This window comes from Lathyrus oleraceus, chromosome 6 (genome assembly GCF_024323335.1).
Source record: "Lathyrus oleraceus cultivar Zhongwan6 chromosome 6, CAAS_Psat_ZW6_1.0, whole genome shotgun sequence".
Taxonomy (NCBI): Eukaryota; Viridiplantae; Streptophyta; class Magnoliopsida; order Fabales; family Fabaceae; genus Lathyrus; species Lathyrus oleraceus.
The window spans coordinates 23,257,248-23,275,812 of NC_066584.1; the positions used below are offsets into that span (position 1 = coordinate 23,257,248).

Consider the following 18,565-nt stretch of genomic DNA (forward strand, 5'->3'; position numbering starts at 1 on the left):
TGCATGAACTCGGGTATTAAAACAAATACGGACAAAAGACTCTCGTAATCGACTTGTGATAGATTATACAAATAGTTATGAGATAAGCCCTATGAACCATAGCCCCTAATAAACTACTCACTCATGGTGAGGGATAAGATAATCAAAGCACTATTCATAATCTAAATCATAATAAACAATTGAAAATAGAATAGCAATTGTATTGAAAATGATAAGTAAAACCTAATTGAATAAACCTTGATCCAGTGTTCTAATGGAGACTTAAGTATAAAGAAAAATAAAATACGTCGAAACTAGGAAAAAGTAAACTTGGATCCTTAAACTCAAGACTAACAGTGAGTCTTATGGAAAAATCTAAACTTGGACTAAAATCTCTCTCATCAATGACCATTACATCAAAAAATATCAAATCCAAACATGCAAAAATATCAAAACAGATGAAATCGAGTCGGAAAAGGAAACAAACTGGGGGAGGGCTCTCCTTCCTCCTACGACCCTTATCAGCTACTACGGGTGACCGTAGCAGGCCCCTGGGTTTTGTACGAAGAAATGTCACTTCTCGCATTTTGCTCATTTTTTATTCTCTTTCACCCTGAATACTTATTGAAGCCTGAAAACATCGAAAACACAACACCAAAGCATAAAACATGATAAATGGAAGTAAATTAGATATAAAATGGGAATAAAAATGGTGTGAAAACCACTTATCAAATTTAGTGCAATTTTTACACCATTTTTACACTTTTGTGTGCTTATTTGTCCACTTTGGGATGACATCAACCGCCATTATGCTAAATAACCGAGTGAGGGTTACCCAACTTACAATGTGTAGTTGCCCTTTACCAGCTTTTCATCATTTTGGTGCTAAATTTATTTATTTCCCAACCAATCATACATGCACGCGAGTCTAAATCATGTTAGACTGTCATTATAAACTAATTAGGGAGTACTTCTCAGAAGTCGAGTACTATGGTACAAATATACACGACGAAATCACATCTTACTTTGGGGAACCTAGGGTGTTCGTATAATACCTATGTTGTCAAGTGTTCCCAATGTCCTTAGGCTTAGCCTCTCATCCCTCTAACTCTATATACTTTCCAAGTTTCCTCATAACTAAATCTCTTTAAGAAATTGTTTTTGAACGGTCCTAATTTGGGAAAAGTTTTTCAAAAGTGGTATTTTTTAAAAAGAATAAGAAAAGTAAAGAATCCTCATCTATCTTGATTGTCATTTGAAGACTGTTGCATCTCGAAAAACATGATCAATTGTGAAGCGTTTGCACACACACGGAAAAAATGTTTGAACAGAGTCGCCATCAAACTTTATTTATTCAATGGATGAAAGGGTAAATATTGATAAAACCCTTAAAAGAAAAATAAAATGGTCGCCGCAACCAAATTCGGGTTCGGGAGTCAGTTACGCAAGGGGAAGATATTAGCACCTCTCACATCCGTTGTACTCAACGGAAACCTCTTAGTTAGATTTATGATTGAATGTTAGCTTAAGTTAATTATTTTATTTGACTTATCGCGTGATAAAAAATAGAAAAGAAGAATATTTTTTTATTAAAGAGGTGCCTTACAAGATTTCTCAATCCTGCTCCTACGTACCTCTAGGTGCTATGGAGACCTAAAGATTACATAGTTATGCTAAAAAAGAACTATTTGGTTGATTGTGTATAAGGAGTGGTCCTTTATACATATTGAGTGACTAAACCTTTACATGTTGCCCTCTCTTTGAGGCGGAAGTCTTTGTTTGTTTCATGTCGATATGGACAAAACAGTTTCCTTTCTGAAAATGTTTTCAAAGTCACACATGGGCGGAAAACAAGTTTGATTGGTTAAGTTGCCTTTATCCTGAAAATTTGATCTTTGTGGAAGGTGGGTAAACATTTGAGTAGAGGTGTGCACCAAGCATGCATATACTCAGGGTTTGCATGGATGTGTTCCTATTGTCCCCTTAATCCAAGTTCTTTTAACATGTTTTTTTATTTGAAAGACTAATAATCATTTTGAATCTGGTGTGCTCTGAACGCTCGATCATCAAGGGGTCTAAAGAGATGTGTAACTCTTGGTCCTTTGTCTTTCAATTTTATTATGAAAAAGGTTTGCATCAACGACTTGACATTGGATTAAGCATTGCAAGTTTATTTATGAAAGAGTTTAAATTAATCGGGAGAGATGTCCGACTTTGCATTTAATTTGGATTTGATTTGGAAAAAAGACTCGACGTTGGATCAAGTGTTTGTTTTTTTGTACTTATTTGAAAGTTGTTGATTTTAATCTTTGAATTAACAACCAACTGACATAATAACAGTAAAAAGGAAAGTTGTAAACTTATTACAAATTACAGGGATGGGGGTACGGTTTTTCGAATGTGGATACAATTCAACAATTAACAAAACAAGCTCAATAGATAACTGTAAATAACAAAAATCTCGTTGTAAGAAGGCCCAAGAGAAAGTCATGTGACCAGAGATAAATCAGAGTTTTAAACTACTGAATTTAGCGTTATGTTAAGCAATCGTAAAGCGGTCCATATAGAAATCACCATATTTGAGGTCAGTCAACAAAACTATATGCGCTTAAGCAGTTTCTGAAGTTAAATTGAATTTTTAACTCCGAAATTGCAGCGCATTTATGAAAATCCAACAATTCGATGATTTAAACGACATTTTTAAAGATAAAAAGAAACGACAATTAAACTACTGAATATAGCGCTATGTTAAACAATCATAAAGTGATTCATGTAGGAATCATCCTATCTGAGGTCGGACAACAAAACTATATGCGTTTAAGCAGTTTCTAAAGTTAAATTAAATTTTTAACTTCGAAATTGAAACGCAAACATAAACCAAACAACAACATCAACGAATATTAATTACCATGGTATTACAAAGTTATTTACATCGCAATTATCGTGATTGAAAAATAAAAATAAAAAGTAAATTATCATAACCATACCCACAAAAAAACAAATAAAAATCAATGCATGGGCTAAACAAAAAGAAATTATGATCTAAGCTCAATACTCATGAATCCCCAAAAAATAAACTAAATAAAATAAAATAAAATAAAAAAATAAAATAAAATAAAAAATAAAAAAATTAGCTAAAGAAGAAAAAAGGGAAAGGTAAAAAGAAACGGCTACAGAACCAAAAACGAAATAACTCGTCTTTCTCAACCAAAATCCAATTTTCCTGTTTTTCGATTTTTCTTCTTCTTACCTACACAAAACAAAATCGATACAGAACAATCAAATTGGCAACAACTATATTGTGTTATGGAGTTCGAAAATGAAAATAGATGAAACAAAAACACTTTTTCCCTCTCACTATCTCAGCGGCGAGAAACTCCAATGGTGGGTGTTTATGAATATGATAAAATGCAAGAGAGGAGAGGCTTGGTTGTGATTGATGTTTTTCATTTTTGCTTGAGTGATGTTTGAAGGTGATGATGATAAGGAGGTTAGGTTGTTGTTCGATTGATGATGGTGAAGATAAAGTGTTTTAAGTTGAGGAACTAGTTGATGGAGGGATGTGTGTTCAAGGGTGGGGCTACGGATCCGGTTCGGTTGTGTATTCAAGGTGGATGTGAATGGAGATGATGTTGTTCAGTTGAAGTTATTTACATGGTTTATGTGGTAGTATGTTATCGGAGACAACAAAGGTTGAGGTGCATGTAGTGTGGTGTAGTGAGTTTTATATGTTTGAAGTAATGGTTGTTGGTGAGAAAATGGAAATGGGTTTATTAAAGGTTCTGCAAGTTTTGTATGAAGGTTATGGATGGTTACAATGGGTTGTGAAGATGGGAATGAACAGTGGAAAGTGTGAGGTTGCAGAGGGAGGCGATGGATGTTATATGGTGTTCACGACAATTTCATGAGAATGAAGATGAAACAGTGGCGAGGTTAGTTTTCTTGAGTGAATGAGTTCTAGGAAAGAGAAATGGAAGAATAATGGTGGATCAAAATATTGTGAGGATCATCAGCTTTTATTTGTGAAGAGTCATAAGGTGGTTTGTGAATGAAAGCAAATAAATTTGTGTTAGTTTACTGCAACTTGATTCCTTATTGAAAGAAAACTAATGATATTGGAAAGGTTATGGAAAACTATGATATTGAAAAAATGGGTGGAACATTTTTTAGATTATTGCAACTTAAATCATTATTGAAAGAAAATAATGACAATGGAAAGTAAATGGAAAACTATCATATTGAAAATGGGTGGAACGTTTTTTCCATGAAGTTGAGTCCTAACCTTCTTTTGCTTTTATTTTTTTATTGGAATTTCACGATCTATGCCTTGTGTTCAATATAGACATAAGGGAAAAAGAGTAATTGTACATACAAGTATTATCACAAAAAAGAGATTTGTCATATCACATGACATTTTCGTGTCTTGGATAGTAATGATGTGTTGCTAGATACTGCTCACTGTTTATTATGTTAAATACATAATTTAATATAATTGTCAATATCACGAAAACCTACAGTGTCACACACAAAAGAATAGATTGATGAGAGACAAAGTAAATAAGGAACATTGTAAGGTACGGTGCAATTAAGTGAATTATATAACATTGTCAGGTACAGTGCACTTAAGTAAAATACAAAATATGGTAAGGTACGATGCGCTTAAGTGATGGGCCACATACATTTAAGTGGATTTTTTAACTTGCATCCCACACAAGTGGTTCTATAAATAGAACCCTTGAGCAGAAGCATTTCAATAGATGAAATGATGTCTCTCTCTCTCTCTCTCTCTCTCTCTCTCTCTCTCTCTCTCTATCTCTCTCTCTCTCTCTCTCAAAGCCTTCATTCATAGTAGCTAGCACTGAGATTGAAGAAATCCGTTTGTGTGGACTGAGTAGAGGCGTTATCACCATTCAACGCTCGTGATCACTCCTTAGATCTGCATCACATGTTTCAATTGCCACAAGAGGTAACAATTTCTATCACTGATCATGCTCATTCGTAAGGATCACTAAAAGAGAATTTTTAATTTCCATTGCGTTTAAGATCGCAAGTTTCCTTCAGTGGTATTAGAGCCACTTACGAAACCATGCATTTGATAGTTGTTTATTTTCTGTATTAATACGATTAAAAGACATAATGAATTAAATAATAAACGAGTAATTAAATTTGACATTATGTGTGTATGATTTGGATGATTGATGTTGACTATGCTTTGGAATCCGACGTTAGTATAGTGAAACAACGATACATCGATCGTCCATAGGTTACACAAATGAGATTCATCAATTTATATATATGATATAAGTAATTCAGATGCAAAATATGGTATATATGATATATTGTTTATTTAATTAACAAAATTTAAATTAATACTAATAATGTGTTTATTATTATTGTCTTGTGGTGATCGGTTATGGCCTTAGTTTTCCTTTATTTTGAGTTTTGGGATTTTAAAATACGGCATGCGTGTCGTGCCTCTCTTTTAATCTCTTAATGTAACTTATTTTCCCATCTCACTCCCTCATATGTAAAACGAGTTTATTTTATGTAATGTAATGTTATGAACAAAGAGAAGAATACAATATCAAAGGAGGACAACCTTGAAGATCTTGCTTGGAGAAAGTTAGATCGTTATTAGGTTAGCTTAAGTTCTCTCATTGGCTTGGGAGAACTATTGTGCTAGGGGCCATAACTGTTTCATTTTTTATGTATGTTGATGCATGTGAATGTTTGTTGATGCATGTGAGAGATGATTTATATGATAAATAAACCGGTGAGATCAAAATAATTGCAAATTCCTTCAAATTAAATATTAAGTTTATGTTTTCCAAGTTTTAGCACTCATCAAGACTAGTATCGAATAATGTAGGTTTCGCCCACGCAAGGTGCATGTTCTATATTAGTAAGGTGTGATGGGATAATGTAATATCCAATTGCTAAAACAATGAGTCAAACTTAACTAAATAAATTATAATGAGATTATATACGTTTAGAAGCAAGAGTTGAAAATGATCCATATGATGGATTTGAATAAGGAGTTATTCACCCAACTAAAATATTTGAGAGTTGTATTAGATACAATTGAAAGGAGTTCCTACCTAAATAACCTATTTTTGTGTAATCCGCCTATGCGGACTTAAAGCAAAGTGAAATGTGGATCTCAACCCACTAGAAAATCTTCCAGCAGGATTTTTCGAATCAAATGGTGAGGGTCATTTGTTTTGAGTAAAATAGTGAAAGCATATTTAATAAAATGCCTAATTAAATATGTTATTTTAATGATACTTATATTTTCATATTTTTCATTTAGATTACCATGACAACAAACACCTCTAACAATATTTTGAGATCAATCCTTGATAAGAAAAATTGTTTGGGACAAACTTTCTGGATTGGCACCAAAATTTGAGGATTATCCTCAAGCATGATAAAAAGTTGTATGGCTTGGAGAAACATTTTCCTGAAGAGGAACCTCCTAGTTATGCACCTAAAGCATAAATAGGTGCTTATAAGAAGCATGTCGATGATGCCATTAAAGCTGCTTGCCTCATGCTAGCTACCATGAACACGGAGTTGTAAAAGCAACATGAGAACATGACAATATTCGATATGATCGGACACCTGAAGATGCTCTACAAATAGCAGGCAAGGCATGGAAGGTTTGAAGTTTCAAAATCCATTTTTCAAGGAAAGTTAGCCGAGGGATCCCCCGTAGGTCCCCATGTGCTCAAGATGATTGAGTATGTGAAGAACCTTGAGAGGTTGGGTTTTCCCCTCGGAAAGAAACTTACGACTGATTTAATCTTGCAATCGTTACCAGAGAGCTTCAGCCAATTTGTCCTTAATTTCAACATGAATGATATGGACAAAACTCTTCCTGAACTACTATGCATGTTAAGAACTGCTGAGCAGAATCTGAAGTCAAAAGGGAAGTCCACTCTGATGATTGAAAATGGAAAGAAATAGAACAAAAGGCCCACCAAGAAGAGTGATAGAGGGAAATGCAAGGAAGTTGCCAAACCCAAACCCACTACTCCTGCTTTAAAGCCTAGTGGAGGCATAGCAAATGATGGCACTTGCTTCCATTGCGGTAAGACTAGACACTAGAAGAGAAACTGCCCAAAGTACTTGGAAGATAAGAATAATGGAGTAGAGACTTCAACTTCAAGTATTTTTGTTATTGCAATTAATCTATCTACTTCTGTATCATGGGTATTAGATACTGGATGCGGTTCTCACATTTGTACCAATGTGTAGGGGCTAAAAAGGAGTAGAGATTTGGCAAAAGGTGAATTTGACATATGAGTTGGCAATGGAGTAAATATTGTTGCTTTAGCCGTAGGAACTTATGTATTGAATGTATATAATGGTTCAATAGTTCAGTTATAGAACTGTTATTATGTACATGCAATTAACAGGAATATTATTTTCGTTTCTTGTTTGGACAAGTTTGGTTTTTCATTCATAATAAAGAATAATTGTTGCTCTATTATTTGAATGATATATTCTATGCTACTGCATAAATGAACAATGGACTATATGTCCTTGATCTTGAAATGCATATTTATCACATTAATACTAAAAGGATGAAACCTAATGAGTTAAATCCAACTTACCTTTGGCATTATTGATTAGGCCACATAAATGAGAAACACATTTCGAAACTCCATAAAGATGGACTCTTGGACTCCTTTGATTATGAATCATATAAGACATGCATATCTTGTTTAATTGGAAAGATGACAAAGTCTCCATTCACAGGAAAAAGTGAAAGAGCTAATGATCTTTTGGCCTCATACATACTGATGTATGTGGACCACTGAACATACCAGCCAGATGAGGTTTTCAGTACTTCATCACATTTACTGATGATTTCAGTAGATATGGTTATGTGTATTTAATGAAACACAAATCAAAGTCCTTTGAAAAGTTCAAGGAATTCAAGAATGAAGTACAAAACCACCTAGGTAAGAATATTAAAACTCTTTAATCAGATCGAGGTGGTGAATATTTAAGCCTAGGGTTTGATGACCATCTGAAAGAGTGTGGTATTTTATCCCAAATTACTCCTCTTGGAACACCCAAATGGAATGTTGTATTTGAGATAAGAAATTAAACCTTGTTAGACATGGTCCGATCCATGACGAGTCACGTCGATCTTCCAAACTCCTTTTGGGGACATGCACTATTGATAGTAGCTTACACACTTAACCGTGTTCCATCAAAAAAGGTTGAGAAGACACCATATGAGATATGGAGTGGTAAGAAACCACATATGTATTACATGAAGATTTGGGCTTGAAAAATTTATGTGAAGTGGGGTATCATAAAGAAACAAGAGGGTATTACTTCTACAATCCTTATTTGTGGGGTATCATAAAGAAACAAGAGGGTATTACTTCTATAATCCTTATGAGGGCAAAATGTTTGTCCCTCGAACTAGAGTTTTCCTAGAAACGCATTTTATTTCCAAAGGAATTAGTGGGAGGAAAGTAGAGCTTGAAGAAATTCAAGAATCATAAAGCATTGATACACATATGGAGGAATTAGAGCAGGAAACACAAGTAATTGTGGAAGAGCAACCTGATCAAGTAGAACAAGACCAGCATAGGTCAAGTAGGATACGTCACATACCTGAGAGATATAGATATCTCATAACTGATCAAGGTGATGTATTACTCATGGATCAAGATGAGACTGTGACCTACCAAGAGGCCATAACTGGTCCTGAGTCTGAGAAGTGGCTAGAAGCCATGAAATTCGAAATGGATTTCATGTACACAAATAAGGTTTAGACCTTGGTAGAGTATCGTGTAGGAGTTAACCCTATAGGATGCAAGTGAGTCTTCAAAAAGAAGACTAACATGGATGGTAAGGTACATACCTATAAGGCAAGACTGGTTGCAAAAGGATATAAACAAATCCATGGGGTTCACTATGATGAAACCTTTTCACCAGTTGCAATGCTTAAATCTGTTCGAATTTTACTTGCTATTGCTGCATATCATGATTATGAAATATGGCAGATGGACGTCAAAACTGTTTTCCTTAATGGGAATCTTCTTGAGGATGTGTACATGACACAACCTAAAGGATTTGACATACCATAAGAAGCCCAAAAGATATGCAAGTTACAGAGATCAATCTATGGATTGAAGCAAGCTTCTAGAAGCTGGAATCTTCATTTTGATGAAACAATAAAACAATATGGATTCATCAAGAATGAAGATGAGCCTCGTGTCTACAAGAAGGTTAATAGGAGCATGATCATCTTTCTGGTATTATATGTAGAAGACATATTACTCATTAGAAACGATGTCCCTACCCTGCAACAAGTAAAGACTTGGTTGGGAAAATGCTTTTCTATGAAGAACCTAGGTGAAGCAGCCCATATATTAGGAATCAAGATCTATAGAGATAGATCACAAAAACTGCTTGGCCTAAGTCAGAGTACATACATAGACAAAGGGTGCTGAAATGCTTTAATAATTAATATGCATGATTCCAAGAAAGGATTCGTACCTATGCAACATGGCCCATGTCTATCAAAAACACAATCTCATTCAACTAAGGAAGAAAGAGATCGCATGAATAAGATTCCATATGTATCTGCAATAGGATCTATCATGTATGCCATGTTATGTACTCGACCATATGTCTCATATGCTTTAAGTGCAATGAGTAGGTACCAATTTGATCTTGATGATGCTTATTGGGTAGCTGTTAAGAATATCCTTAAGTATTTGAGAAGGACTAAGGACTCATTCTTGATATATGGATGTCAGGAAGAGCTTGCTATAATTGGATACACTGATGCTATCTTCCAGAGAGATAAGGATGACTTTAGATCATAATCTGGTTATGTGTTATACTTAAACGGCGGCGCTATGAGCTGGAAAAGTTCAAAGCAAGATACAATTGTTGATTCTACAACCGAGGATGACTATATTATTGCCTCAAGTGCAACAAAGGAAGCTGTTTGGATCATAGTTCCTAGCATTATGGATCCCATTGATCTTTATTGTGATAACAATGGTGCTATCGCACAAGCTAAGGAGCCTAGATCTCACCAACGATCCAAACACATACTTAGGTGTTATCACCTCATTCGAGAGATAATAGATATAGGAGATGGGAAAATATGCAGAGTACCTACACTTGACAATATTACTGACCCACTAACAAAGCCTCTTACGCAGCAGAAGCATGATGGTCATACTAGATCTATGGGTATTAAGGGTATGCCTGATTGGCTCTAGTGCTAGTGGGAGATTGTTGGTGTGAGCCATAGATGCCAATACTTTTGGTACTTGTATCAAATTATTTATTAATAATAAAATGATTTTTCTTTATTATGTTGTTTAATAAAGTCCCTAAAATAGCTAGTCTGTTTAATGTATCAAGTGTGACTTAATCATGAGATCCCATTAAACATAAGGACATTATTCTTAAAGTATCTGTAGTCGAGCTTTGTTGTGAAGTGGGATAACATTAAAAAATTAAGACTATTATGTATATAGACTGATGATCACATCTCATGGATCATGGATAAGGAGTTATCAAGTCTTAAACATAAGTATGAATATTATGAGTGATATTTATACTGGATTGACCCGCTATGAGAATACTACATAAAATGTTATGCAAAGTGTCATAAGTTATTCTCATGGTGATAGTGGTGTATACCACCCTTTGACCTGAAACCACTATGGACCCTAGATGTAGAGTCGAGTGCTTTATTACTGATCAAACATTGTCTGTAACCGGATGACCATAAAGACAATTGATGGGTACTCCACAAAGCATGTTAAGGGACATGGGTGACCTAGATGAAATTTGTCCATCATGCGTAACAGGATAATGTCTAACGACCTAATATTGAACTGGACAAGGATGACACGGTCTATGCATTGTGTTGAATATAGGTATAAGGGCAAAATGGTAATTGTACACACAAGTATTATCACAAAAAAAGGATTTGTCAGATCACATGACATTTTCGTGTCTTGGGTAGCAGTGATGTGTTGCTAAATATCGCTCACTGTTTATTATGTTAAATACATAATTTAATATAATTGTCAATATCACGAAAACCTACAGGGTCACACACAAAAGGACTGATTGATGAGAGACAGAGTAAATAAGGAACATTGTAAGGTACAATGCATTTAAGTGAATTGTAGAACATCGTAAGGTATATTGCACTTAAGTAGAATGCAAAATATGATAAGATACCATGCGCTTAAGTGATTTTCGGTATACTATAAGATATGGGCCACATACACTTAAGTGAGATTTTTAGCTTGCAGTCCACACAAGTGGTTATATAAATAAAACCCTTATGCAGAAGCATTTTAATAGATGAAATTTCATTTCTCTCTCTTTCTCTCTCTTTCTCTCTCTCACACACACACACTCAAAACATTTATTCGCAGTAGCTAACACTGAGATTGAAGGAATCCGTTCGTGTGGATTGAGTAGAGGCATCGTCACCATTCAACGCTCGTGATCACTCCTTAGATATGCATCAAAGCTTTCAATTGCCATAAGAGGCAACAATTTCTATCACTGATCATGTTCATTCGTAAGGATCACTAAAGGAGATTTTTTAATTTTCCGTTGCGTTTTGGATCACAATTTTCCTTCACTTTTAACTTTGGTGGAGGTTTTTGTTGGAGTAATTCACTACACTCCTCTGTCAAAGCAAAAGTTTCACCTAAACATGTTTTCTTCTTTCTTGACAAAAACTCTTTCATGAATTTAACATATTTATGCATCAATTCTAATATTTCATGAAACAGGATACTTACTTGAAGTTTGGTGAGCATCTCTTTAAACTTCATGAAAAATCATTCTCTATTTAGAAAAAGAAAAATTACAGTTGCACCATTTTCTTTAACCTGTTCAATATCCAAACATTTGCTTTATCTAAATATGAGTAAAATGACATTCCAAAATATCTAGAATAAATCTGGATAAATTTTAATATTATACATGTATATTACTCTTCTCTTAACCATGTCTTAAAATAGAAGAATAACTACACTACTTGACATTTATCAAATAATTTTACCTCATGCCCCTATCATTACCCCTCTACCCCTAAAATTTTCAAAATATTTCAATTCTATCATTTTCATTTATCAAATAATTTTATCATTTAATATTTTCAATTTCACACCCCTGTTAAAATATATCGGATAACTTTGTCAAAAAAATTCCGGTATGTGACTTTTTTTCATCGGATAACTTACAATCAAGTTTTCTGGTATGTAATATTTATTCACCATATAACTTGCAACAATGTTTTTTGGTATGTAATTTTATTTTAGGCCACAATTTTTCCTTGTTGCCTAAACTCTTTTTTTTTTTAATTTTCAAATGCATTGCTTATCAGTTATCTGTTAGCAGGGATGGAGCCAGAAATTATAAATAGTGAGGTCAATATATATGAGTAGCAGCGTCATATAAGTAGTCTTTTTTTATGAAAAATAAAATCATAATTTATTTTCAAAATTTATGATTTTATATTGATTTTTTAAAAAACTTGATATAAATTTTATTTTTTAAATCTATTTTTTAAATTATAACAGGGTCCTAAATTTACTGGGTCGGTCCTGAAAAAGAGATAAGAAATTAAGAGATATTATTTGGTGAGAGAAAGAAGGATACCTGTGTGATTTGTCTTTGTTGAGAAAGAGCAAAATAGAGTTGAATAGAAATAGAGAAAAAATAAAAATGAATTATTTTATATTTTATTAAAAATATTTATTTTATGAAATTTATATAATTTTTCAAAAAATTAAATAAGTAGGACAAGCAAAAAGTATCTATTAATTTTTAAATTTAATAATATATTAAGAATAAAAAATAATATTATTCAAAATTTATCCAATAAATGTGAATCATTTTAGAAGTTTTTCTTAATTATATTATATTTATTATATAATTATTATTTATAATATTAAAAGTTAATATTGTAATTATAATAGTGGGGGCATATGCCCACTCTCTACATCACATAGCTCCGTTCCGGTCCGTTAGGCAACCATTTTCTTTACTTTAGGCCTTGATTTTTTTTATTGTTGCTTACACTACATTTGTGGAAAAAGGAGTAATTGAATAAACGATGAATAAGGAAGTGCCTGAAGAAAAAATAAACTAAGTACCAAATTATAAATAAGAAAGCGAAAATAGCTTCTCAATATTATATGAGAAAAATAGAGATTGATATATTATAGGCTAAGCCCTAGTATTTATATTTACTCGTAATAGAACTTATGCTTGATAGAAAAATTATTATTATATATTTAGTTGAAAAACAAGATGAACTTAGTTCATTAAAGATAAAAAATGGCAAAAAAAAAGAAAAGAAAGCATTCATTCCTCTTCTATGTCTTATATCTATAGTCTTTTTTTTATGGTACATCTCTTTTACATTTAAGAAAAGTATAAAATCTTGGATTACTAATTGGTGGAATACGAAAGAATCCAAATAATTTTTTAGTATTATTCAAGAAAAAAGTATTTTACAGAAATTTCTAGAGTTCGAGGAACTGTTCCTCTTGGATGAAATGCTAAAGGAATACCCAGAAACACATTTACAAAATCTTCGTATCAATATCTACAAAGAGACCATCCAATTGATCAAGACGAACAACCAAAATCGTATCCATATAATTTTACATTTATGTACAAATATAATATGTTTCATGATTCTAATTGGTTATTCTTTTAAGCAACAATGAAAAACAATGGTCTAAGGTAAAGAAAATCACTACTTAAGATGAAAAATTGCATTACGATTATCCGGAAAAAAATGAGTTTAAGCAACAAGGAAAAACAATGGCCAAAAGTAAATAAAATTGTTGCCTAAAGTACTAGACAACAGTTTTGCATGTGTGGGATATACAATTTTTCATAAGTTGAAAAAACCATGTCTATTAGAATAGACCACAAGTTTATTTACTTTGGGGCAAAGTTTTTTACATATCCATAAACTCAAGTTATTCGATGAAGAAAAATTACATACCGAAAAACTTGATTGCAAGTTATTTGTTAAATAAAAATTACATACCGGAAACTTGATTGCAAGTTATCCGATGAAGAAAAATTACATATCGAAAAATTTGATTGCAAGTTATTTGGTGACGAAAAACTACATACCAGAAAACTTAATTGCAAGTTATTCGGTGAAGAAAAAATACATATCGAAAAACTTGATTGCAAGTTATCCGGTGAAGAAAAATCACATACCGAAAAAGTTTGGACAAAGTTATCCGATACACTTTGGTAGAAGTGTGAAATGATAAATATTAAATAATAAAGTTATTTGATAAGTGAAAAGGATAAAATTGGAATATTTTAAAAAATATAGGGGTAAAGGGGTAATGGTAGGGGTATGACGTAAAACTTTCAGCTAGGTATCATAATACCCAATTGGACCACAAAACCTCTGTCCGAATCACATTCAAGCTCCCTCTTTTCAACCTAAACCCTAACTCACTCAAACCCTCTTTTCTTCTTTGAACCATCCAACCACTATGTAAAAATCCACAATCTCCACACAACAAAAACAGTGGAAAACTTATGATCTTCACTTACATAATCATTCACCACCACCACCACATAAACATACAACTTCTTTCCCTTCCATTTTTCTACCATAGCCACCCTCTTCCAAGCTTTTTGCTTCATTCTCAAACCCAAACACAACAACAACCTAGTTTTGACACCACAATCTTGGTAATATTTTGGACTCAAACTCCTTGATATTTTAGGTTTTGTTTTGTGTTTGAAAATGGATTTTTACTCTTGGGTTGTATTTTAAGAGATATTTGAGTCAACTTTGAGACAAGTGGTTTTTGTTGGGTTTACACCCTTTTGGGGATTTTTTGCTCTTACTACTTTTTATCCACCATTTTCAATCAAACTTTGTTTCTTGTTATCGTTTACATTTATTTGGTTGATGAGATCTATTAGATCATGACTATGGTTGTTTAGAGTTGATAAAACCTTCAATATTTCAAACCTATTAATGATTGATCAATAGATCCTTCATGATACTTTGAGGCATTAATAGGTTGCCTCTATTTCAACCATGTTTGGGTCATTTGATACATAGATGAAACCATTTCCTTTACATTGTTTCTTGTGATCATTTAATACTAGTAAAGGACCCGTGCGTTCGCACGGGTCGCGCAAGTGCAATAATTTATTTTTAAAAAAAATTAAAATATAATATATTTTTTATTTATATATATATATATATATATATATATATATATATATATATATATATATATATATATATATATATATATATATATATGGTTGGATCAACGTACACAAATTTATTGCATAAGAGTTTTTTTTAATGTAATGGATGTTAAATGATCAATAAATGGGTTCAAAAAATTTCCACAAATAACTTTTTCCAGTTTGGGACATAATAAAGTAAAACATTATTAATTTATAGTAATATAATTTGCTTAATTTTTTTGTATACTATATTAAGGAAATAATCAAAAAATATAATACAAAAATATTTTTATAATTTATTGGTATATTGATATATAATAAACATTCCATTGTTAATGTTATGAATAAACATTCCATTTATCATTGAGATTTTGGACATAAGAAATAAAAATATATTTATTTAGTAATGGATGAAATTTTCCAATCTGTTACTAATTTGAGGTATAAAAGCGCAAATATTAACCTTCATAATAAATGATTATTTAACCAAAATACATAAACCATGTAAAAGAAATACCAAAACCTCATTTGTTTTAAAATATAGTAATGAATACTACCAAATGTTGAAATTAATTGCAATTGATACAGTAAGGTTTAATGCAACAAAAGATATTGAAACAAAAGGTTCACAATTTTAGTTAAAATTGTGAGAAATAAGTCCAGCAACAAAAATGATTTAACTTCGTACAATTCTTTGGTCCTTAAAAAACTGGGTTTATACAAAACCTACCCGCAACCTTTTAGGAAGTGATGATTCATTACCCTGTAAAAAAAAATTACATCCATATAAACAAATGTTAAAACATAATGTATATTTTATACAACTCATTCAATAAAATTCTAATAATAAACAACGACATTTATTGATATAATATAACTAATGAAAAACTTACGTTCTATAAGTTTTCAAAAACTTCTTTGAACACGACGTTTGTTGTAGAATTCAATGGATGGTTATCCTTGTCATGGATTAATATCTTAAGCCCTTTTTTGCTTTTGACCCTTGATATTGCAACATATAGTTGACCATGACTAAATACACTTCTAGGCAAATACAATCCAACATAATCCAATGACTGACCTTGAGATTTGTTAATTGTCATAGCATAACATATAGTTATGGGAAATTGCCTTCTAGTCATTTTGAATGGCCACGGAGATTGTGTTGGAGTCATATCCATTCTTGGAATATAGATAACCCCTCCAATATTCTTTCCAGATATAATCTTTGCCTCGATAACGTGGTTTGCCAATCTTGTAACTATAAGCCTTGTTCCATTGCAGAGACCTTCAGGTTGATCAATGTTTCGAAGCAACATAATAGGGGTCCCAATCTTCAATTTAATCTTGTGGTTAGGTAGACCGGAAGTTGTAAGTGTATTCAAAAATTCTGGGGTCAAAACATCAAAAGCTTCATTTCCTTCACCGTCAAAAGTGTCAACAGAATCTGAACTTAAATATTCCTTTTCTTCACCTTTGGGAATTTTTTTGAAATTTTATTATTATAAATCTATGTTAGTACATATAAATATATGAATGTATCTATAAATATGTTTACAATGGATAACGCATACCTGGTATGAATCCCAAAACGTATTGATTTATGATGTCAGCCGTTTCAATTGTTCCTGCCAATATAGCTCTTGATTGCAAAAAATTTGGATTCTTGTAATTGTTAAGAAAATTCGGATATGTTTCACTAACAATGGCTTCTAGTGGATCATCATAGTTAGAAATTAAGAAATCATTTGGAATAGGAATATCCGTGTAACCATCGTTAGGTTCTTCCAATTTCCCATCGCCAACTTTTAATATCCAATTAGAAAACAATTCTAATTCAGATGTACTTGAAGTATTGCCGGCTTGTTGGAGTCGCATGTTCTTTGTAAGCTTCAGCACAACATAATGATCCCAGATGTATGATGAATTTATTGTAGAATGTATTATATCTGAACGGCTGCCCCTTGGTACAACTGGTAATATTTTCCGAAAATCTCCACCAAATACAATTACTTTCCCTCCAAATAATTTGTCAGAATAATTGGAACGCCCAATTATGTCTTTAAGGGTTTTATCAAACGCTTCAAAACAAAATCTGTGTGCCATTGGAGCTTCATCCCAAATTATCAACTTTGCCATTTTTAGTAGCTCTGCACGATCACTACCTTTGTCGATATTACATGTAGAAGACTCCATTGTAGGTATTGGAATCTTGAACATTGAATGAGCCGTTCGACCTCCTGGAAGTAGTAGTGAAGCTATGCCCGATGAAGCAACAGTTAAACAAATTTGTTTCTTTGATCTTATGTAGGAAGCTAGAGTTCTCCACATGTAGGTTTTCCCTGTGCCACCGTATCCATACAAAAAAAATACGCCTCCTTGTTGATTGTTTACTGCTTCCATTATTCGCTTGAATACACCTCTTTGCTCATCTAATTAAAAAAAAATACATAGCAAACATGCAGTGAATAAATTAATTATACATTAAAAAAAATTGTAAGATAAAATCATACTTTAAAAGTTAACTTTATAAAATTATGTTCATATAACATTATGATTGTGCATGAACATTATGTTCATATAACATTCCAGATAGTTTTCTCACAATATTAACATCAACTCCACTTTTTGACCTATAATGAAAGAGTTGAAACAGTTTATTGCAAGTTTCTTAAATAAATAAATTTAAAGTTTGGAAAATAATAGATATCTAACCTGAATCCATGCATTCTGTTTTCAATTTCATTCTCAGTGTCATAAACATATAGTTGTGCAAATCGTGGATTTTGACCTAGCATCGGTAACATGCTTCCTATTCGGTGACATGATTGACCTTGGATACGAAAATTGGGAGGGCATCTACCGTTGTTAAATCGATTGTCCACTTTCGCACCGGGAGATGTAAATGCAAACATAACGTTGTACATTCGAATTTGTTGTTGGAATTTTTTTGATTCACATAATTCGTTGTCAAACAACAGATGTTGTAGAACTTTAGGAGCGGGTTTTAACAAAGGTAACCGAACTTTTCCTGATCCACAACACATGGAAAATTTAGGATTGGACGCATGACGACATTTGTTTTTCCTTTCCGAATACCACATATTTGCACCACAATATTGACATTCAATGACAGGATCCCCTATATCATAATACCCTCCTGATCATCAATATTCATATGTTAAATGAGTTGTATTTCATAATAATAAAATATTATTTATAGTAAATCATTTTAAAATACCTGATGTAATTTCAAAAGTTTCCATAGCATTTGTTCCATTAGACATTTCATCTTCATCAAAACTTGAATTTGTTGCTGAACTGT

At 32.5% G+C, this 18,565-nt stretch overlaps 1 protein-coding gene across 1 annotated transcript; it reads right to left on the reverse strand.

Moving 5' to 3' along the window:
- Nucleotides 1-16,136: 16,136 nt before the first annotated feature.
- On the reverse strand, nt 16,137-17,643 carry LOC127093765 (uncharacterized). The gene is made up of 2 exons (XM_051032668.1): nt 16,815-17,643; nt 16,137-16,714 (listed from the first exon to the last, which is right to left on the reverse strand). The coding sequence occupies exons 1-2, from the start codon at nt 17,641-17,643 to the stop codon at nt 16,137-16,139; spliced, it is 1,407 nt and encodes a 468-aa protein (XP_050888625.1).
- Between the last annotated feature and the right edge of the window lie 922 nt (nt 17,644-18,565).

Coding starts and splice junctions, on each gene's coding strand:
- LOC127093765 (XM_051032668.1), bottom strand. CDS start 17,643: ATGGAAGCAGTAAACAATCAACAAGGAGGCGTATTTTTTTTGTATGGA. Junction 16,715..16,814: donor CGTTTTGGGATTCATACCAG/GTATGCGTTATC, acceptor AAATTCCCAAAG/GTGAAGAAAAGGAATATTTA.